Source organism: Dasypus novemcinctus, chromosome 6, assembly GCF_030445035.2.
Source record: "Dasypus novemcinctus isolate mDasNov1 chromosome 6, mDasNov1.1.hap2, whole genome shotgun sequence".
NCBI lineage: Eukaryota > Metazoa > Chordata > Mammalia > Cingulata > Dasypodidae > Dasypus > Dasypus novemcinctus.
The window spans coordinates 20,744,509-20,768,933 of NC_080678.1; the positions used below are offsets into that span (position 1 = coordinate 20,744,509).

The 24,425-nt window shown below is 39.2% G+C and overlaps 1 protein-coding gene across 2 annotated transcripts in view; it reads right to left on the bottom strand.

Annotated features, from left to right (window-relative positions):
• Positions 1–1,941: 1,941 nt before the first annotated feature.
• SLC18A2 (solute carrier family 18 member A2) overlaps positions 1,942–24,425 on the bottom strand; it is a 43,880-nt gene continuing 21,396 nt past the window's right edge. For both annotated transcript variants that reach the window (XM_058298302.2, XM_058298304.2), the window contains exons 11-16: positions 23,779–23,857; positions 23,553–23,604; positions 22,823–22,886; positions 19,942–20,061; positions 19,671–19,804; positions 1,942–4,275 (exon numbers count right to left, since the gene is read on the bottom strand). In XM_058298302.2, coding sequence (XP_058154285.1) covers positions 4,171–4,275; positions 19,671–19,804; positions 19,942–20,061; positions 22,823–22,886; positions 23,553–23,604; positions 23,779–23,857 — 554 coding nt within the window. In that variant the 3' untranslated portion in view covers positions 1,942–4,170. The remainder of the gene's footprint in view (positions 4,276–19,670; positions 19,805–19,941; positions 20,062–22,822; positions 22,887–23,552; positions 23,605–23,778; positions 23,858–24,425) is intronic.

Sequence of the window (24,425 nt, forward strand, 5' to 3'; positions counted from 1 at the left end):
CACAGGTTCAGTAAAGGTGACAGAAGAGGCATGTGTAGAAAAATCACATCTGAGTCCAGCTCTGTCACACTCAGGAGCACAAATTCCAAAGTAGGGCCCTCTGACATGGCACAGAGCTCCAAATCCATCTGCCATGACTATATACCCTGTGGATCTCCATAGCCTTCAGGAGAGCCAGTACCTTGGATTGTATCTACTTTGGCTTTTTCTGGGGTCCTGCTGAGGCGTGCGTAAGTGCAACCCCTCTGATGACCTCCCGACTCTTTGGAAGACTCAGCCATATCAATTCATTTGTCTTTGCCATTTCCCCCTTTTATTCAAGGTCAAAGAGCAGTTTTTAACACTTGATCCAACATGTAGGCTGAGATATTCTGCTGGTCTGAGTTGACCCTTTTATTCAAGGTCTCTTTCTAGTTGCTTCTCCAGTTAGTGATTGGTAGTAATCCCTCGGCGCTAGGGAGGCTTATCCCCAGGAGTCATGTCCCATGTTGGAGGGAAGGTAATGCATTTACATACTGAGTTTGGCTTAAGAGAGGGGCCACATCTGAGCAACATGGAGGCTCTCAGGAGGTAACTCTTAGGCACCCTGCAGCTCTAGACCTAGTTCATATTTCAGGCAGACAGGCTCCTAAGCATAGTCATCAGTATCAAGGGCTCATTATTGGACCATCCTTCCTTGTTGATCTTTGCCGTTGCACTTGAGGGATTATTATTGTTCCATCATGGAATGTGACAGAGCTCCCCTGGGTGGGAACTCAGCACTCCCTCAGTTGACATTTGTAACTGTAACTACTATAAAAATACCCAACATATATCCTAACATATTTATGTTCCCTATATACATGCCTGGAGAACTACCCCCCCCCAACCCATGTGCTCCCCATCAATAACACCCCACACCAGAGTTTCTCCCCTGCCGTAGTTGAACCTCTCTGTGGTCCAAAACTTCAACAATGAATCCTAATATATTGCCAAATTCAATTAATTGGAAATTGAAATACAGTGATGGTTTTAAGTTTAGAAATAGAATACATAGTAATTTAGAAATACTAAAATAAAGTAAAAATAAATTGGTGTATTAATAAAATGAAAAATATTAAAAAGCTTTGTTTCTAATGTTTTGCTTTCATCACTGTAATAGTTGCTGCCCTGTATGTACAGTGGCAAGAATATGTTATATTAATATCAAGCCTTATAGTCTTCAATATCAAAACTTGTTGAAATGCCATATGGCTAGTTTGTGGGGGAAAAAAACAGGCTAAAAATTTTGGGGGGTATTGTCAAGTTCTAAATTTGAGTGTATATGATTATTTTGAAAGGTAATTTGAAAATATTTGGCAATTACTATTAAAAGCTTAAGTCCCCTAAAATGAATAAATTTAAAGTCACCTTAGTTTAAATGCATATTGTACTAATTTCTAAATTGAGATAACCTAAAAAAAAATTTGGGATTCCCTAAATCGTTTTTGAGTCATGGATCCTGATCCCCTTTGAGATCTGATTAGAAATATGGGCTCTCATCCCTGAAAGATGCACATGTGCATACTATTCAGAAGGGCCCTAATTTCAAGGGTTGTATGGACCTTCCAGAGGCCCGTGGGCCCCAGGTTAAGCACCAGTTTGTCAAATAGCTGAATGTTGTACTTATTTTCATCAGACCCAATTACTTATTCACAGCAACATTAGAACTTCAGAGATGCTAGAATGATTTACTAGAACTTCAGAGATGCTAGAATTTTCCACATTAGCATAACGTGGCTAGTACATATTCTAATTTTAAATTGTGCAAAGCCAAAAAGTTTAGTTTGAACTAACCTGGAGTAGATTCTACATAATGCCTAAATGTTAGTATAGTTTTTAATTAAATGTCCAACGAACAATACCATGTTATGTATTTTAGTAAAATGTCTGAATTATTAAGGAATACAAATAGGCACAATACAGTGTTGAGAATATTTATTAAGTAAACTAGCTAAAACATGACTTGGACAGATACACTTAGCAGTCAAAAGAAAGAACTGTATATTCACTGCTATATTGTAAAGGTTTTGTTATTTAATCTGTATTACCAGGTACAACATAAAAATCAAAAGATAAATGTTCACAGAGGTATACATTCATTGTTCTGGTACATACATAATTTTAAAAATCTCTTTTCACAGACTTGTAAATCCAGAATATTAGTCATATACAAGGCCTTTACAATTTGTTTTTTTTTCCTCCTTCAGATACTGCTTATACCTTCTTCCAAAACAGTTCTGAAAAAACTCACATCAGCAGAAAGCATTTGGCCAGTCATTCGGTATTGGGGGTGGAAAGAAGCACACACCCTCTAAGTCATTTTGTAACACATTCTTTTTTATTAAAGCTCTCTCCCCATAGGAGTAGAGATTAATCATTCCTGTTTATTTAGCCATATAAGAGTGCCTCCAAAGCCATCTTCTAACATAGCAGACTTGTGTAATTTACCCACTGTTAATAAGTGAGTAGAAGAATCCTGTTTGCTTTGAAAACACTTTGCATCATTGTAAGCTCCATGTAAGAATTTCATAAAGCAAATGGAAATGGAAGTATTAGCCACATTCCTAGAGAATAAGAAATAGTCATAAAATTGACAAGTTTCTGTTCTCATGTTTTTGCTGCTTGATGTCCAAGTAAACTAACACAGTTTTAGCTTAATAACAAATGGACGTTAGGTAATTTTTTCTGATTACAGAACTGCATAATTAATTACAAATATTATTTGAGACATACTCCACACTATCATCATGCCAAACATACCCCATACAAAACTTGATATAAACTGACTGTTTTCACAAACACAGTATTTACTGTTACATTGAAAAGGCACATCAATGTTGTCATGCTTTAGAAAACTACATTACACAATACTATGTAAACATGGTTTTAGATGTTTGGTCTCCCTATTCTGCTTGTAAAAGGCATTATATCCTGACCACCTTATTATTTTTACCTATTTTCATAACATGATTCAAGATAATTTCCTTCCTCCATCTTAATTTAAAATTTTTCACATAATGTGAACAATTTGCAGATATCTAGAAAGTAACAGAGTTTGACACAATCCAAAATTAATAGATCCCTAGAAAACACTTTTGAATGACTTCTAAAGAGGTCAAAGATACTGTAGTCTCGTTTTTCATGTTGTAGCAGCTATTAGCCTTTTAGATGTCTTTTCTTAAAATTAAACTAGATATTGATTTATTTTACCATGCTTAAACAACCTCTACAGTGTAAGGTACATATACCCTCAATTTTCTCTAGAACAATCTGATACATATTTTCTAGGTGTTCATAACGATATGTTTGGGTGCTATTCTCTGCTTTCAGAACATTTACTGCTTTTCCCTCTTCAGCTTTAATATTTGCCACTGAAAACATGACATGTAAACATATAATTTACAACCATCTGTTTCCAGGTAAGTGATTACGTAGAAAACTAAAGCCAGCTAATATTTATGGGTAAATTCAAAAGATGACCGACTCAAGCTCTTGTCTGTATTCAAAGTAATTAGCTTTTAGGGGAGTGGATGTAGCTCAATAGTTTGAGCACCTGCTTCCCATGTACAAGGTGCCAGGTTCAATCTCTGGTACCTCCTAAAAATTTTTTAAAAGACAAGCTTTTAACTCAAATACATTGCTAGTAATTATAAGGAAATAACAGCACTAGTTCAGTGTCACTATATAACATATTGTCTTACTTGATTCTGTTTTTTGGATTTCCTTTTAGTTTCTCATTGTTGGAAAAGTCTTGGAGATAATGTGTGCTTTAGTTTTAAACACTCATTACCAGTATTTAGAAAAAAATAGAATTTCTCTGCCAGGTGTTTGTGAATGGACGTTAAAAATTTATATTTGATTTGGATTCAAATATTTATAGATTTACACTGTACCTATTTTGTCAAAATACATTGTATAATATTTAATGAAATCAAATGCAGAAAATAAAATTTTCAACACTTTATACACACCCCTAGAAAAACTTCATAAGGCTGTTGGCAATCAGTCATAACCATGGAACAGAAGAAATAACCTTTGATTGCCTTACGTTTTCACCAGAGATGGGTGGTATGACTAAGACAGTTGTGGATGAGGAATTTCACTGGAAACACTTTTATACAATTAAATACTTGGATGATTTTTAAGTTCTCAGTCACTTTCAGATTCTTCATCATCACCTATTGGATATGACTGCATATTATTCTGAGTGTACATTTTTGTTTTAATGGGGCAGTTGTGATCCATGAGAATAGCCTAAAAGAGAATAAAGTGCAGGTATATTAAGTTTCATAAAGATAAGATGATTTTAATGTGGTTTTTTTTTTTTTTTTGAGGATTACTGGTTTGAAAATGAAGTACAGTACCACCACTATTTGATCAGTCATTTGGAGCAATTGCCAGCTGCCTGGCCTAGAACACCTAGGTTCTACACTCAGTGGAAATTGCAGGCAAAAGGAAATAGAAGAGGTCGTTTGGTGATATTTTCATTATACCTGCCAAGGGTGGTATGTCACATCTGGGAAACCTCTATGCTATGAAGCAAGGAGCATTCAAGTTAGGTTTATAAAGAACTATAATAAGATTCTTGGAAATGGGTTAAGGGAATGCTGGAGGTCGCCCAGTGCAACCTCTGTTTACAGACTTCATTGTGCCAACATGCGTACGAGGCCATGCTTTCTCCCTAATAAGAAACACTCTCAATATTAGAAACACACATGAGGCTGAGCTATACAGCCTGTCTCCACTGTTTCTGTTCATGGATCTGATTGTGATACCAGCCATCTTCACAGGCTCATTTTCAATATTTGAGAACCATCACCACTGACCCTTAGATTTCCTTAGGCTAAACATCCTGAGGCACTTAACCTTTCATAAGTGTGATTTCCAGGTTGCCCCTCCCCAAATCCTGGCTGTCCTGTAGCTCAAATGTATACCTTTTTTTTTTTTACTTAAAAAAATTCTTGTAATGAACATAAAAATGCCATGCCCTCCTTCATTGTTATTGAAAATTTAAAATAGCTGGGACTGGAGAAAGACTCCACAAATACTGATTTGAAGAAAGAGAAAAATATCAGTTCCAGTGCCTTAAACCTGAAAGTAGACATGTGTTGTTAAGGTAACTTGTACATGGTTAAAAAAAAAAAACCCTGTAGTGGAGACATGTGGAATACTATATGATTTTAATGTCATATCTAAGCATCAATTGCCACATCCAAAGTAATGAGGAATTACCACTATATTTAATTGTCCATACCCAAATTGTTCCCAATGCTTAATAATGCAACCTGAGATCGAAGATGGTGGAGTAGTGAACGGCAGGCTGTACTCCTCCTCCAGAAACTGCGGGAAGAATAAGTGGAACCGAGTGTCAAAGAGGACCCTTAAGACACACAAAAAAATAAAACCCTAGAGTGGAAAGAGAAGCTAACTAACTGAATAAACTCATCAAGATAAACAGATGCCTAGACACCGGCAAGAAACTACAAATCATATTAAGAAACAAAGACATTACCCAGTCTAATGAACAAACTAAAAAGCAGGAGGAGACACAGAACATGATTAGTCTAATCAAGGATGTCCAAACAAATATCATGAATCAACTTAATGAAGTGAAGGAAGAGATAAAGTATATTAAGACACTGGGGAAATATACAGAAGAAATTGTAAACATAAAAAGATAACAGATTCAGTGGTGATGAAAGGGACAATGCAAGAAAATAAAAATATGCTTGAAGCACATAACAGCAAACTTGAATAGGCAGAAGAAAGAGTGACATCGAAGATAAAGTATCTGAAATTGCACAGGTAGTAGAAGAGATAAAAAGCAAAAATTCAGCAGGGACTCAGGAAAATGAATGACAACATGAAATGCACAAACATACTCATTACAGGTGTCCCAGAAGAAGAGAAGGGAAAGGGGGCAGAAGGAATGTTGAAGGAACTAATGGCTGAAAGTTTCCAAGCACTTGTGAGGGATGCGGATGTATATATTCAGGAAGCACAACACACTCCAAACAGGATAAATCTTAACCGGACTACCCTGAGACACACACATATCAGGTTGTCAAATGCTTAACACAAAGAGAATTCTTAAAGTAGCAAGAGAAAAGAGATGACATATAAGGGAAGTTCAATAAGAGAAACGATGAAGGTGAGAAGGCAGTGGTATGACATAATTAAGGTGCTAAAGAAAAAACTGCCAGCCAAGAATTCTGTATCTAGCAAAACTGGCATTCAAAAATGAGGGAGAGGGAAGCAGATGTGGCTCAAACAGTTGGGTGCCCACCTACCATAGGGTAGGTCCCAGGTTTGGTTCCCAGTGCGTCCTAAAAAAGATGAGCAAGACAGCGAGCCGACATGATGGGCTGTCATGGCAAGCTGAAGCATCAAGATGACACCACAAGATGATGCAACAAGGAGACACAATGAGAGACAAAACAAGCAGGGAGCAGACATGGCTTAAGCGATTGGGCACCTCCCTTCCACGTGGAAGGTCCTGGGTTGGGTTCCCATTGCCTCCTAAAAAAGACAAGCAGACACAGAGCACACAACTAATAGACATGGAAAGCAGATAGTGAGTGCAAACAAAGAGGGTGGGGGAGAAATAAATCTTCTAAAAAGAGGGAGAGTTCAAAATATTCACAGATAAAGAGAAACTGAGACTGTCAGCAAGACTCCTGCCCTCAAGAAATACTGCAAGGAGTTCTGCAGGTTGAAAGGGAAAAACAGGACAGAGATGGTTGTAGGAAAGTATAGAAAGGAAGATTATTAGTAAGTAAAAGAATAAAAAAAAGAAATAAAAACAAAATATGACATAAATAAACCTAAAGAAAAAATAGCTAATTTAAGTACTGCCTTGACAGTAATAACATTGAATGTTAATGGATTAAACCCTCCAATCAAAAGACACAGATTGGCAGAATGGGTAAGTAAATACAACCCATCTATATGCTGCATAGAAGAAACTCACCTTAGATCCAGGATCAAAAGAGGTTGCAAGTGAAAGGTTGGAAAATGATTTTGCATGCAAGCAATAATCAAAACAGGGTTGGGAATAGCTATACTATTATTGGGCAAGATAGACTTTATGTGCAAAACCATTTAAGAGACAAAGAAGGACGCTATATATTAATAAAAGGGGTAGCCTATCAAGAAAGAATAACCATACATATTTATGCACTTAACCAGTGTGCCCCAAAATGCATGAGGCAAACAATGAAAAACTAAGGGAGAAATAGATGCCTCTACAATCATAGTGGGGGAATTTAATACACCATCATCACCATTAGAACATCTTAACAGAGGGTTAATAAACAGAGACCTTGAATAATATGTGAGGGGAAATAGACCTAATAGACATTTACAGGACATTACACTCAAATACAGTAGGATATACATCTTAAGGGCACATGGTTCATGCTCCAGGAGAGACCACATGATAGGTCACAGAACAAGTCTTAACGAATTCAGAAAGGTTGAGATTATATAAAGTAATTTATCTGACCACAATGGAATGAATCTGGAAATTAATAAAGGGCAGAGAGCCAGAATAGGCACAAAGATATGGAAGTTAAGCAATACACTCTTAGAAGCTCAGTGGGTCAAGGAGGAAACTGTAAGAGAAATCAGTTAAATATCTCAAAACAAATGAAAATGAGAACACAAAATATCAAAACTTAAGGGATGCAGCTAAGGCAGTGCTGAGGGGAAATTTATAGCCATAAATGTCTATATTAAAAAAGAAGAAAGCTCAAATCAAAGACCTAACTGCACACCTGAAGGAACTAGAAAAAGAACAAACTAATCCCAAAACAAGCAGAAAGAAGGAAATGACTAAGATTAGAGTAGAACTAAATGAAACAGAATTTTTAAAAATTTAATGAAACCAAAAACTGGTTCTTTGAAAAGATTAATGAAATTGAAAAACCTCAGCAGATAAAGAAGATGCAAATAAAAAACGAGGGGATATCACTAATGATCCCACAGAAATAGAGTATCATAAGAAGAAACTTTGAAAAATTGTATGTCAACAACTTAGATGAAACAAACAAATCTCTAAAAATACACAAGCAACCTACATTGAAAAAAGAAGAAATAGAAGAACTCAACAGACCAATTCCAAGTAGTGAGATTGAATTAGTCATCAAAAACCTCCCAGCCAAGAAAAGCTTCATGGGTGAATTCTACCAATCATTCCAGGAAGAACTAACACCAATCTTACTTAAACTCTTCCAAAAAATACAAGTGGAGAGAACATTACCTAATTCATTCTATAATGCCTACATCACCCTAATACCAAAGCCACATAAAGACACAAGAAAACTACAGACCAATCTAATGAACTTGCTAAAACCTAACAAAATACTTGGTAATCATATTTAACAACACATCAAATGAATTATACACCATGACCAAGTGGGTTTTATCCCTGGTACGCAAGGATGGTTCAACATAAGAAAATCAATGTAATACACCACATTAACAGGTCTAAAGAAAAAATCATATGATACCTCTATTGATGCAAAAAAAGCATTTGTCAAGATACAGCATCCTTTCTTGATAAAAAACACTTTGAAAGAAAGGAATAGAAAGAAACTTCCTCAACATGGTAAAGGATATATATGAAAAGCCCACAGTAAACATCATACTCAATGGTAAAAAGCTAAAGGCTTTCCATCTAACATCTGGAACAAGACAAGGATGCCCACTGTCACCACTAACATTGTATTAGAAGTACTTGCTCAAGCACATAGGCAAGAAAAAGAAATAAAAGGCATCCAAATTGGAAAGGAAGAAGTAAAATTTTCACTATTTGCAGATGACATGATCCTATATGTAGAAAGCCCTGAAAAATCTACAACAAAGCTTCTAGAGCGGATAAACGAGTTCAGTAAAGTGGCAGAATATAAGCTCAACTTGCAAAAATCAGTAGCATTTCTGTACAGTAATGAGCAATCTGAGGAGGAAATCAAGGAAAAAAATTCTTTTTACAATAGCAACTAGAAGAATCAAATATCTAGAAATAAACTTAGCTAAAGGTGTAAAGGACTTGTACACAGAAAACTACACAACACTGTTAAAGGAAATCAAAGATGGCCTAAATAAATGGAAGGATATTCCATGTTCATGGATTAGAAGACCAAATATCATTAAGATGTCTGTCCTATTCAAATTGATTTACAATTTAACACAATCCCAATAAAAATTACAACAGCATTTTTTACTGAACTGGAAAATCCATTTGTGAAATTTATTTGGAAAGGCAAAGGGCCCTGAAAAGCCATGAACATATTGAGAAAGAAAGAAAAACAAAATTGGAGGAATCATGCCACCAGACTTTAAAGCATACTACAAAGCTGCAGTGGTCAATACTGCATGATATAAGGATAGACATACCGACCAATGGAACCAAACTGAGAGTTCTGATATAGATCCATGCATATTTGGTCAACTGATATTTTGACAAGGCCACCAAGGCCACTTAACTTGGACAGACTAGCCTCTTCAACAAATTTTGCTGGGAGAACTGGAAATTCATATCCAAAAGAATGAGAGGGGATTACCATCTCATGCCCTGTACAAAAATTAACTCAAGATGGATCAAAGACCTAAATATAAGAGCCAAGACCATAAAACTCCTTGAAGATAATGTAAGGAAGTATCTATGAGATCTTGTAATAGGAAATGGTTTTGTAAACTTTACACCCAAAGAGCAAGCAATGAAAGCTCAATATTAAAAACATTTCTGCTTCAAAGGAGTTTGTCAAGGAAGTGAAAAGACAGCCTACTCAATGGGAGAAAGTATTTGGGAATCACTTATCTGATAAGAAACTAATATCTAGCATATATAAAGAAATTCTACATCTCAAAAATAAAAAGACAACTCATTTTTAAAATGGGAAAGAGATTTGAAAAGACACTTTTTCAAAGAAGAAATACTAAAGGCTTAAAAGTACATGAAAAGATGCTCAACATCACGAGCTATTAGGGAAATGCAAATCAAAACTACAATGAGATATTATCTTAAGCCTATCAGACTGGAGACCATTAAAAAAAAAAACAGAAAACTACACGTGTTGGACAGGATATGGAAGAAAGGGAACTCTCATTCACTGAAGAATGGTGCAGCCATTGTGGAGGACAGTTTGGCAGCTCCTCAGGAAGCTAACTGTAGAATTGCCATATGATCCAGCAATCCTACTACTAGGTATATACCCAGAAGTGTTGAAAGCAGGGACACAGATATATGCATACCAATATTCATAGCGGGATTATTCACTATTGCCAAAAGTTGGATGGAACCCACCTGTCCATCAGCAAAATATGGTATATACATACAATGGAATATTACTCAGCTGCAAGAACGAATGAAGTATTGGCACACGCAACAACATGGAAGAATCCTGAAGACCTTCAGTTGAGTGAAGCAAGCCAGTCACTTAAAGGACAAATATTGCATGACCTTACTTATATGACCTAAGCATATTGAGCAGGCTCACAGCACTAGAGTCTGGAAGATAGGTTACCAGGAGACAGAAAGGGTGTAGAGAGTGGTAAGCTGATGCTCAATCTGGGCAGAACCTATGATGAGGTGGAAGGAAGTGCTTTGGCAAGGGATGGGGATGACGGTGGGGCAGGGATGTGAATGGGATCAACGGTACTAGAATATGAGGGTGAGCAGAATGAGGGTGGTTGGGATGGACTATCATGGAACTGGGGGGAGGGCTGGAGAAAGGAATAGGTGAACTCTGGTGATTTGTAGGTCTGTGACTGAAACTACAATTTTGGGAATCTTCTTTTGGCAAATATGGCAGGGGAGGATTACTGGTGCAGAGTGTTAGTAGTTGGGGCATGTGTGGGAATGTGCACACTTGAGGTATGCCTCTATGGAAGATGAATGTGTTCATCTTGTCATGGGGTATTATCTCAGTGGGTGGAGATCCACACAATAAACTATAAAATATTAAACTCCCATCCTGGGGAGTCCTCCTGTGTTCTCAAATAAAGGGGCAAGAATCTCTCGAATTCATAGGCAGTGCCTAATAAAACAGACCAGTACATCAAGCCCTCAATATTAATGCATATAACTATAAACCTTATTCTTGAAAAACTGAAACTTAGTGGTTACCATAGGTTCTGAGGGGAGGGAAAGGAAAGAATAGGTGGAACATAGGTCATTTTTAGGGCATTGGAATTGTTCTGCATGTTTTTGCAATAGTGGATACAGGCATTAAACATTTTGTCAAAACCTATAAAATTGTATGAAGCAAAGTATAAACCATAATGTAAACTATTGACCATAGTTAGTAGCAATGCTTCAATATTTGTTCATCAATTGTAACAAATGTGCCATTCTCATGTACGATGTTATTAATAGGGGAAAATGTGAGGGGGAGGGGATGGGGTATATGGGAATCCCCTGTATTTTCTATGTGTATTTTCTGTAACCTAAAACTTCTTTGAAAATAAAGTGAAAAAATAATGTGACTGAAAACATGTGATGCTTTTCACATTGCATCCTCAAGTGAGGAGTACTCGCAGTAGCACTGCTGAAACACTCCTGAGAGCCCACAGACCAAGCCAGTATGATACAGCTGACATTCGTTGTGCCAGGATCCTGCTAAGCACTTTAGGTATAATACCTCAACCTCACAACAGCCCTGTGTGTTAGGTTGAGTTAACAGGCACAGAGAGGTTAAAGATTTGACTGAGAGGTGCACTGCTAGAATGAGCCAGATGTGAACCCCCAGGCAGCCTGATGCCAAATTCTACTCTGGCACCCCTCCATGGCAGTCAGAGGAAGGTAGAGCACAGCGGTGGGGCTCATGGGATGTCTCATGGGATGTCTCATGGGGTTATCCTCTTTCACGTGAACTAAGAAGACAAGTTTTCCCCCAATATCTTTTTGTGCATTTAAAATTAAATGGAACTGTTTAGCAGTATTAAAATTTATTTTATTTTGACTTGTTGCAACCTGTCTTGGTATATGTTAGCTATTACTCCCAGTTCTTGTCCCACAGATTTGATAAGCTTCTATGAATCCACTCAGTGCTTACCCCATTTATCATTTCCCAAGAAATTCTAAAATGATCTGCCTGTGTGACATGTAAAGATAAGGATTTCCTCGACCCTCCAAGTTAGGTTTCCAACTCAAATTATCAGCTGCAAATTTAACTCTATTTTTTATTATGCTTCTTGCCAAATGAATTAACACTTGTATTTAATGAAGAGCCCAATTTCTAAATAAAATAACTGAAGCAGGAGACATACACCAGGCCATTTCTCTCTGTGGGGACATGCCCTTGTCAAGTACCACACAAGGTTTAACGCACAAATAATTCAATGCCTCATCTCTCTAAATAGCAATTCTCAAAGAAATGTGCCCTGCAATCACTGTTGGGAGAGGTGGCGGCGTGGGGCAAGTTAAAAGAAATCCCAGGTCCCTACCCTCCCATGGTGGTGTCAACGGTTGCAGGAACACTGCCCTGGTTACGTGTGGTTATCTAAGATCAGACAGCTGACGGCAGTTTATCGGGTGCCTGCTAAGTATTGAAGGTCAGTGCCCTTACTGAGCGTCCCATTCAGCTGAGGCGCCACACCCGCAGCGTACTTACCTTCTAGCACAGGCTCTGCGTGACTAACGACAGGTCACAGGTGGAAGGCTCACTGTGGGTTAAGTGCTCAGGGAAAGCTACATGGAAGAGGTGGGAGTTGAGCTGTATTTTGAAAGATGGAAAGATCTGGACAACAGGAGAGGTGGGAATGAGCAAAGCATGGATTACCTTCCAGACAATATAATAAGTGAAATGGGCCACTAAACAAGCTAGCCTGGCTACCACAGAGGTCTGATGATGAGGCACAGTGGCATATGAGGTGGGAAGCCCAGCCAGATTCAGGCTGCAGGGCCTTGAATCCCAGGCAAAGGCTGGACTCTTCCTTGGCCCACAGGCTGTGAGGTAGCCTTGGAAAGGATGGCTATCACTCTACCTTTATTCATAATTGCTTTCCATCTCTTGTGTCATCCATTAGACTTGAGTCCACATAGATGGAGACTTCTTAAGAACCCCTAAAACCTAGTACTAGGCACATAATATATGGACTCAATAAAAACTGCATTGTAGACGGCAGACTTGGCCCAGTGGTTAGGGCATCTGTCTACCACATGGGAGGTCTGTGGTTCAAACCCCGGGCCTCCTTGACCCGTGTGGAGCTGGCCCAAATGCGCAAGGAGTGCCCTGCCACGCAGGGGTGTCCCCTGTGTAGGGGAGCCCCACACGCAAGGAGTGCACCCGTAAGGAGAGCCGCCCAGCACGAAAGAAAGTGCAGCCTGCCCAGGAATGGTGTCGCACACACAAGAGAGCTGACACAATAAGATGATGCAACAAAAAGAAACACAGATTCCCTGCCACTGACAACAACAGAAGTGGACAAAGAAGAAGATGCAAATAGACACAGAGAACAGACAACCGGGGTGGGAGGGGGGAAGGGGAGAGAAATAAATAAATAAATCTTTAAATAAATTTTAAAAATTAAAAAAATAAAAACTGCATTGTAAAGGAAGAAGCATATCTGGTCTCGTTTCCTCTGGACAATGGGATAATGGGATGCAGTCGACCTCTGCCTGCCTGATGCTTGCCCCCCACCCCAAGTACGAGGAGACAGAGGAGCTGGAAGGACTTCATGGGACAACTATGAGAGCCACCCAGCAGAAAAAAGCTGCAGTTCTTAAACGATCTACTTTTCCATCTGTGCAATAATTAGCAACTTCAAGAGTAATATATAAGAAATGTACCCTAACTTTAAAAATAATCCTTCAACCTGAAAAAATAATCCATACCAGGACACAGCTATTCTCAACTAATAGTTTGAGGGTCAAAGTCTGCCATGTAATTGCCTTATAACTGGAACAGTTAATCCTCACATCACAGTGTGGTTATTTTTTATACTTGCAGAGGGTCTTGGGTAACAGTTTTTCCTCCACCTGTATTGATGAGTCAACATTATTAAACACACACACACACACACACACACACACACACATATCCCACAGAGCAAACAGAAGAAAAACTGAATTGCTCACAGAGTTCATGATTCTCTGACTTTCAAGCCCAGGAAATAGCATTACACCTTTTGATATAAAGTAGTCTAAGTCCAAACACCTCATTATCAGAATGCTGCCTAATGAAAGGATTGTGTGCTGAGGGTTGCCGGCCTTCTTCTGGCTCTCACGTACCCCTGCATTTAGTCACCGCTCATCCTGAACATCAGCACTTGTCTGTATTGGATTTTCTCAAGTATAGAGTAATCAATTCTTTCTCCTCCTTGGCACTGCTGTCCCCTTATGATTAGGTGCTATCAGTCTCTGCCCTGTTTCTTCCTGCTTTGCTTGCACAATGAGTAGGCAGCTGCTGCTGGCCCCACATTCAAATGTTACCATTACACCAGTAAAAGGGCATCTGCCTTGATGCCTTCAATTATGAGCATCGATTATGAGCAGCGAGATGTACAGTTTCTCAAGTTTTTAGTGATTCATCTTGCTAAGCACTTATTAAGGATTCTGACATTTTATTGTGAAAGTGGCTTTCTGGAAATCTGTAATTCTCACTGCTTTGCCTTTCAGGATTGTCTCTTCCACTTCCTTCACCAGCTCTTGTTTGTTTGTTTGTTTTTAATGAATGAAGACATTGGTTTAAACGTGGGAAGAGAAGGAATACTGCAGCCTGCCTTCCGCCAGTCCTTTTGTGGAACGCAGAGCAGCAGCTGGCTGGGCAAATACCCCCTGATTGTCCTCTGACCCGACTTCCTTTCCTCCAGTACCTCAGATAAGCCATCACGCTGCTGTGGACAAACGGATAGTACAACAGCAGCTAAAGTCAGTGCATGCGTGAGGGAAGCCCATTCAACAACTCTAGGCCCTGTCTAGTGAAATTAAACTCTCACCTCTTAGAGGAAAGGGAGGAAGGAAACTATGGTACCACTGGGCGGAGAGGGTAAGTCAGAGAGCCAGGTGAAAGAAACTCTTGATACTGGAAAGAGTAACACATTGATTGGACATGGACTGTGTGCCCGACAAGGGGCTAAGCCCTCTATTAGGATTCTTTCATTTAATCCTCACAACAACCCTATGAGATGGATGCTATCATTTCCCCCATCTGACAGAGGAGGAAACCAAGAATCAAACAGCTCCTAAATGATGAAGCCAGTTTGGCTCCAGGGCCCATGCTAACCCTCCACTATCTCCCAAGAGTCTTAAACAGTCTACTGGGTGACAGAAGCATTTGTAGGTTATTATTTTTTGGTCAAAAAGGATTGGGAGTAGCCCCACCCTATTCTAGTGGTACAGTGAGAAGCTTCAAGGTTCCATCCTACTACAGAAGTTTGGAACCACCAGTAAGAACTGGCAGAAACCTCTTTCTCAAAGCTCCAGAAAACAGTTAAAGGATTGCAGGGCAAGCAATCAAGAAAAAAGCAGTAGGATCTCCTGGCACCCTGGCTGGCCCCTTCCCCAACCTTCACTTTTCAGTGCAGAGCAGCCCCCACTCCTAAAGCAGATCCCTGGACCCAGTTTTGGAAGGATCAGAGTAACCCTCATACACACACTAGGAGCTTGTACGTCTGGCCCAATCTGTCTGGCGGTGACCCGAGGGACTAGCTGTCCCAGAACTTGCCCTGCATGTAGAAGGTGGCTCACTGAGCTCTCCTACCAAACGCCAGAGGAAAGCAGTTGAGTTGTGCTCCCTGGGCGAGGGATTGCTGGCTGTAGGACACACAGTGCCATGCACCGTGCCCAGGACATGAGGAAACTGCTTCCTAAGGAAGAGAAGATGATCAGAACTGGGCAAGAAGGGAATTCCTAGGGCCACTGTCACATGCCTGAGACAAATGGCATGTGCAGAAAGGACCAGGGGGCCCGTACGCTTTGGCCTGGAGCTCTTCTCTGGACTGACTGTGCGGATAAGTTCAGAAAGAGAGCACTGGCACAGGTCAGGGAAAGGTGTGGTCCTTTTTTCCCTGCTTTTATATTTTTGTCAGCTCCTGGCAATCAAAAAAGCCGTGTCATAACACTACCTGGATACAAGCTTAAGGAAGAGAGGCCTCAGATTCTAACTTCCAGCAATAACATTAAAATATGAAAATGTTCAGATTTCAACAAAAGGTCACAAAACTTACAAAGAAATGGGAAGTGATAACCCAGACAGAGGGGAAGAGTAAAGCATTAGAAACCATCCATGAGGAAGACCAGACCTGGGATATAAAAAAGACTTTTTAAAAAATGGTCCTGAGTATGCTCAAAGAGGTAAAGGAAAACATGGACAAAGAATAAAGGAAATCAGGAAAAAGATACATTAACACAAAGAGAATATCAATGGAAATTATGAAAAGGACCAAACAGAGCTGAAGACCAGCATAACAAAAATTAAAATTTCCATGGAAGGGTGCAACAGCAGATTAGCCTCCAGAAGAAAGAACCAGTGAACCTGAAAATAAGACAATTGAAATCATTCAGTCTGAGAAGCAAGAGAAAGTACAAAGAGTGAAGAAAAGTGAACAGAGTCTGAGGAGCCTGTGGAAAATCATCAAGTGTGCAATATATACATTGTGGGAGTCCCAGAAGGAAAAGAAAGGTGCAGAAAATAGTCAAAGAAATAATGGCTGAAACTTTCCCAAATTTAATAAAATACATGAATATTCACATCCAAGATATTCAACATACTTCAAACAGGATAAACCCAAATAGACCCATACCATGCCATGTTATCATCAAACTGTTAAATGCAAAAGATAGAGAATTCTTAGAGCCCCAAGAAAGAAGCAAAGTGTCACATACAAGGGACCCTCAATTATGATGCAATACCGATTTCTCACCAGAAACCACGGAGGCAAGAAGGCAGTGGGATGACAGATTTAAAGTGCTGAAAGTAAAAATTGCCAACAAAGAATTCTGTATCTGGCAACAATGTCTTTCAGAAATGAAGACGAGATTAAGACATTCCCAAATAAACAAAAACTGAGGGCATTCACCACTAGACCAGCCCTTACAGGAGAGTTCTGCAGGGTAAAAGGAAAGGACAATTGATCATTGATTTATGCCACATGGAAAAATAAAGATCTCTGGTGAGACTGGTGATAGGAAAATATAAATGCCAGTGGTATTGTATTTTTGGTTTGTAAGTCTACTTTTCACTTCCTACAAGATCTAAAAGGTAACTGCATAAAATGTATTGAGAATTCAGGGACTCTAGACTCAAAATGTAATTTGTGACAAGAACTACATAAAGGTGTGGGGACAGAGGGGTTCAGGAACATAGTTTGTGTATTTATATAACATAAATTAAGTTGTTATCAAAGCAAACAAGATTGTAATAGATGTAAGATGTTAAATTTAAGCCCCATGATCACTACCAAAAAAATGCCAAAGAATATGCATGCTCATAGAGACAAAGATTAGAGAGTAGTTTGCCAGGGGTGGGGAACCAGGGGAATGGGGAGTTAATGCATAACAGAGTGGGGGTTCTGTTTGAGAAAATGGGAACGTCTGAGTAACGGAAAGTGGTGAGGATGCTGCAATATTGTGAATGTGATTAGCCCACTGAATGGTGTGCTTGGGAGGGACTGGGATGGGGAAGTTTATGTTGCCCACATGTTCCCATATTTCGAAGGAAGAAAGGGAGGGAGGGAGGGAAGAAGGGAGGACAACTAAAGATACAATGACAAGTAAATGCAATACATGATCCTGGATGGGATCTAGCAAGGAGAAGAGGTTCAAAGGGACATTACTGAGACATATGAAAAAATTGGAATATAGACTACAAGCTTTATATCAATGCTAACTTTCTTAAACTTGAAAACCACATCTAAGGTGGTTATATTAGTGAACATCCATGTTCTTCAGAAATGTACATGGCAGTATTAATTATTCAAGGAAGATGATGTATACAACCTACACACAAGCGTTCACAAAATGGAATGATAGATTGGTAGACATATGGACAGACATATAGATGGGAGGGAGGGAGGGGGAAGGAAGGAAATGTGACAAAATGTTAAAATTGGTGGATCTGGGTAACTGAGGGTGCAGGGTAGGGGTGTGCTGGAGCTCTCTGTATGGGATTTGTATTATTTTTGTAACTTTAGTAACTGTCCTGAAAGTTTGAAAGTCTTTCAAAACAAAAAATTAAGGAAAAAAATGGTTGGGAGTAACTTTTATTCAGCCTTAAATTGATCTAGGGGCAAGAGAATGAGGGTTTTTCAGTTGTTGCATTGAGAACTGTCTAAGCCCTGTTTGAGCAAGACACTCTGCTGGGGTAAGTCAACGGAAGATAGGTCAGGACCTTAAACCACCATAATGTAGGAGTATGACAAAGCGCTGCAGTTGTTGAGAGCGGCACACTTACTCTAAAGGACGAGGATGGACCTGGATGTGAGAGGGGCAAGAGCAGGCAAGAGGGGAAAGTGGGGAAAGGGAACGGCTTCAGAGTATTTCAGAACATTACCTTCTACTCCTTTTTTTTTTGAGACGAATGGATCGTGAGTATTCCAAAATTATCTAGTTAAATCCTATACAATAAAGAGCATAAGGCCAGTGCCCATGCTGGTTCTATTTTTAAAATATATTGAAAGAATTAATGAATGCAAAAAAAAAAAAAATCTAGCCTAGACAAATCTAGGCTGCACATAACCTAACTTTAGGGTTTGCCTCTGTCTTTAAATCCAGTTTGGGGAGTATCATAAAAGGGCAGTTCAGGAAATCCCAAAGCATTAATCCCCACTCAGATCAGCCATCAGAAAGAACTTCAGATGCGCTCCAAAAACAGCACCTCCTCTTGCCCAGTCCCAGGCACTCTTCTTTCAGCGGGACAAGTATCTGTCACCATTTAATATTTCAAAGACAAGCAACATCACTATCAGGTATGAATGATTATCAAAACACACTGGGCTTCTCTTTGCTGGGTAAGTTAATCACCTTACAAAGGTTAAACTAACTGATGCCTTTCAAAAAATCAAATTTAGAGTCAATAAATTTGAACTTGTTCCAAAGTGGGACATTTCATACTACATACTATATTTTGCCTATATCTACTATTCTGGTCACAATGGTATGAATTAAAAGCTTCTACGTGCTCACATGTGTGCCCAAAGGGGTGTATACATATGAAGGTTCTCCATAAGAGAATGTTATTACCTACACTAAAACCGTTTCTAGAATCTTACAAATATAGTAAGGAGCAGAACAGCAACTATGGCAATGTTGTAAGGGTCAGGAGAAAAACAAACAGCATCACATATGGCTAATCCTGGCCATGAGTATAGTAGGCAGAAAAATTATGCCCAATCTTTTTAAGAAAACAAAAAATTTAAATTAAATTAGTTCATGTTTATATTTGGTTGACAAAAAGCTATAATGACTGCTAATGTAAGTACAAAAATAATTTCACTCTTCAAATGCATAAACATAAAGCCCAGTGTGGTAGAAGAAGTAACTGCTCAATGTGGTACAAACTAAAAAGGAACTCTTATTATTTAGGTTTGGAGGCTTTTGTCCAAAAAGAACAAAAACACTTTACAGTTAAATCATGTGGAAGCTATCCAGAAGACTATACTAAGATGATCAAGAAGAAATGCTTCATTGCTTCCTAAATTTGTCTTACCATTTTTTCTTCCTTGGCAGGTGGGCTTCGAAGAAAAAAGCAGAGAGGAGCAAAAAGAATATCAATTATTCCAATAATTGTCATGAGCCATGGAAATCCAATTGCCTTTGCGATGGCCCCACCAGCAGAAGGACCTTTCAGGAAACAGAGAATTAGATAAAGCTCTCTCCAAATGTCTTGTCAACTGAAAGATGCAAATGTTTAAATAATTTTTAATAAGCATATTCTGACATTGAGATAAAAGATTCTGATGAAAAGTCAGTTTCCTTACCTATAGCATATCCCATACAAAATGCAACATCTGCAATGGCATACACACTTCCATAGACAGACACGTGCCGCAGGTCTACCAGGTAGCCCATGATGGGCATCATTGAAGAATCCACCATTCCTGTGGACAGTCAGGGAAGACAGTCTATAGAAAACTGATATAAACCAAAAATGGGTTGAATGCCAGAGGACTGTGTCCTATGATCACCATCCAGCCAGCTCCTCCCCTTTTGTCATCACCACCTGCAAGTCCTGAACACTCTTTACAGCGTGGCTTTCCCTGAGGACAGATGGTAGAAGGGAGCTGAGTCTGGAACTGGAACCCAGTACTGTATTCTGAGCCCTAGTAAGGCCACCGTTGGCCTGTTCTCTGGCAACTCACCTTGCTGCTCTTCAGATCCAGTGGAGCTACTGGTTACTGGACCCCCAGTCTCCTTCCTGTTCGTGTCTTCCTGATTCCTGACTGTGCACCTATTTTCTGATTTACCTATTCCTTGCTTGAAAAGAGTGGGCATCCTTACATGCCTCACCCAGTCCCCTCCCCATTCACACCTTGGCCTCACAAACAAACCATGAGTGTTACACTGAGTTGTTAAATATAGGTAGGATCAGAGGGTATCAGAGCCCAAAGGGAGCTGAGCAATCACCTGGCCCTACCCAAGAAGCTAAGCTCAAAAAAGTGTGCTTCCATGATGGGTTATTACGCAGCTGTAAAAAGAAATGAAGTCGTGAAGCATATGACAACATGGATGAACCTGGAGGACATTATGTTGAGTGAAGCCAACCAGACACAAAAGGACAAAGACTGTATGACTTAGCTATTATGAACTAAATATAATAAGTAAACTCATGGAGTTAATAGCTAGAATATAAGCCACCAGAGAAAAGAATGTCTTTAGAGAATGGAAAGCTGAGCTTTAATCTGTGCGGAATTGGTAAAAAGTTGTTTGTAAATGTTTGGAAATGAATAGAAATGGTAAAAGCACATCATAGGATTTGTAATTAGTAGTGCTAACATATTAGTATGATAATAGTTGTTTTTTTGTTATTTCTTCCCTTTTTTTCAGAGTAATGAAAATACTCTAATATTGATTGAAGTGATGAATGCACAACTCTGTGTTTATACCAACTGCTATTGATTGTGCACTTTAGAGATATTGTATGGTTTTTAAACAAAAAAAAATTATAGGGTAGGTTGGGGGAAAAATACATCAAATGTGACATATGGACTATATAGTTAGTAATACCTTAACCATGCTCTTTCACAATTTGCTACAAATGTTTCACAACAATGCAAGGTATTGGTGGTGGGGTGATGTAATGGGAGCCTTGTATGATGTTATGCATGTTTGTCTTGTAAGTTCACAACTTTTACTATACACTTACTATGGGAAAAAAGATGTTTGCTCATTTAGTTGGTTTAAAAAAAACAACAGCAACAAAAACCAGTATTAGAATCACTGATCTCTTGAACAGTCAAAAAGAATAGTAGGCAGCAGATGTGGCTCAACTGATAGAGCATCTGCCTACAATATGGAGGGTCCAGAGTTCTATAACCAGGGCTTCCTGACCCGTGTGGTGAGCTGGCGCATGTGCAGTGCTGCCACACACAAGGAGTGCCACACCATGCAGGGGCACCCCCCGTAGGGGAGCCCAACGCACAAGGAGAGCCACCCCATGTGAAAAAAGCGTAGCATGCCCAGGAGTGGCACCACACACACAGCGCCAACGCAGCAAGATGACTCAACAAAAAGAGACGCAGTTTCCCAGTGCTGCCTGATAATTCAAGCGGATGCAGAAGAACACACAGCAAATGGACAGAGAGCAGATAACGGGGGGAAGGGGAGAGAAATAAATAAATCTTTAAAAAAAAGAACAGCATAAAGAAAGAGTTCTGGGTTCAAACCCTGGCTGAGTGACCACTCTGAACTTCAGTTTCCTCATCTATAAAATGGGGGTGATAATGATCGGCTAACATGAGATAGTGTCTGCGAGCACACCCAGTGGAGTACTCAGCTCCCTCACTCCCGTATGTTATCAGATGCAGGTAGAGGAGAGAAATTTCTTTTATTCAACTAGTATTTGCTAGTCACCTAATATGTGCTAGGTACTGGGGACACAGGAATAACCAGAAATAACCTAAGAGTCCAACATTATGCAGAATGTTGAAAAATTATTTATGATTGAGATCAATGCTATGAAGGTAAAGAGAGAGGGTACACACACATACACAGGGAACCCAGCCTGGTGTCGGGGTTCAGAGAAGGCTTCTGTTCCTTCTTCCTCCCACACTCCTCAAAGGATAACATTCTGCCTTTACCTGTGATAGATTTAACATTTACTTTTATCATAATAAATCTGTATATTACAAATGAGAAACAAAAGTATGCTATTTATCCAAAACATTAACAAGATTTTCCCTAACATATTATTGTTTCTCACGTTACAGAGACTCAGCTCCTTTGCCTGTGAAAGCTCCTGCAGCACAGCTGGTCGTTCACACACCAGACCGCATTGTCTGTGCCAAACCCTATAAAATAGACATAGGAAGTCTTTGTGTCCTAGCCGCTTATGAGAAAGTCCGCTCCAGGTATGAGCACACACAAATGTACTCTGAGTCAGGGGCTCTCTTGTTTGCCCAAGCTTGGCAGCCAAGTGTCAGTTTGCTTCTGTAAATATCAGGATTTTCAAAAAACTGATTTTCAGGAAATAAATAACTAATGCACGGACGCAGGTGTCTTGATGTGGATGACCTACAGCATGTATTGGAGTTAAGCTGCCCAGAGCCTCCTCTCAAACTTCTGGAAATTTTCGATTGAGTAACTATAGTTTGCCCAAGAAAAGAAACCTTTCCTAGTAAAACAAAGGCTCACATGACTTACCAATCGCAAAACCAACTCCAAAGTTGGGAGCTATCAGTCCATAGATGTTTTTTGCAAAAGGAATCTGTCAGAGGAAATAAATGTTACACAAAAATAAGTTGATAATATTCAACTCTAAAACATCTTGGAGAGCCTTAAAAAGACATTTTCTCTCGGCCTGGTATGCCTATTCCCTTCTGTGGGAAATAGGAGAAGGAAGGAAAAAATGGGGTTGGGAGAGAACTGAACCCTCCAAATCTTTGAAAGTCAAAGCTGAAAGGGAGCTTATGATGACCAGGAAAAACTAGTCAATCGCCATACATGAAAGATCAGCCCAGGCTACACCCAATGTTTAACAAGGACAAGAAGACTTCATTTGGGGTAGATATTGGCCATTGCTTTATTCTAGAAAAACATCTTGCTATTATTTCAGACTAGTTACTCTAAAGTGCAGACACTGTAACATTTCAGATGAAAAAGAAGTTAAAATAAAAGATGTAATAATACATTCTAAATAACTTTCAACAGAAATAAAATGTAAACATATCCTCTGAAGAGTTTTGGTTAGAGTTTTAAGATGATTTTAAAAATTAGAAGAAAAATGAAAGATGTAAATATATGTATATATATATAAACAACTAAATACCAACAAAATTTTAACCACTATAAAATATTACTTGGTGATTCTTGCCCAAGGCAACTGTTTTATTCACAAATTGTTTCCACTCGTCAAATTTCATATATTACTCACACATAAAATGCTGATTCCAACAATTATCATTCCTAGAAGAGCACAAAGCCACCTATCAAAAGAAAAAGCACCATCAGTAAATGATTGTTCAATTTTTTTCCCAGTCCAAATTTTTAATGGCGATCAAACCAATTACTTGTAATAGCTAAAGCAGAAACACTCAGGATTTTTTTAAAACTACATTATTATAAATATAGCAGTGAGTATTGTTTCCATTTAATCTTACCTCCCCATTTTGTGTGCAAGTATCCCAAAAATATTGGTTCCAATGAGATAAGAGATACTGGCTGGCAAAAAGGCAATGCCTGTAAATTTATGAAAAGGACACCTTATCAGTACCAATATCAGTCAAATGTTAGAAAAACTAATAATTGTCAACATCACAGTGTTGATTAGAGCAGATGAAATGAAACCCTGGAGCCTGCACCCAAGCATCTAATATCCGGCAGCTGAGGATCCAGTCTGGCCCCCACGTGGCTGCTGCCACAGCACAAAGCAGCTGAAACCCTCCAGAAATGAAAGTCACTTCTCTATCACCTGCCTCATCTCACTTCCATCTCTGTCTGGTCTCCCGCTTTACATATGGGCTGAAACAGACAGCTCCGGACTGTCTGAACTCAGCAACTTCGACCTTACATGGGGTGTGGGCATTGGAGCATCTGGCTATGTGCTGTATTTCCCTCATTGTGTGTTACAGAAATAATACACAGGCATTGGAAAAATTAGAAAACATTCACATAAGCAAAAAAGTTAAAATTACCCCCAATCCCCTCACCAATTCCCATGCTCCCCTGCGTGTTTGTACATATGTATCAGTAAGCATGTGTGCAGAGAGGTTTGGTGAAAGGGACCACGCTAGTCCTACCGTTTGAC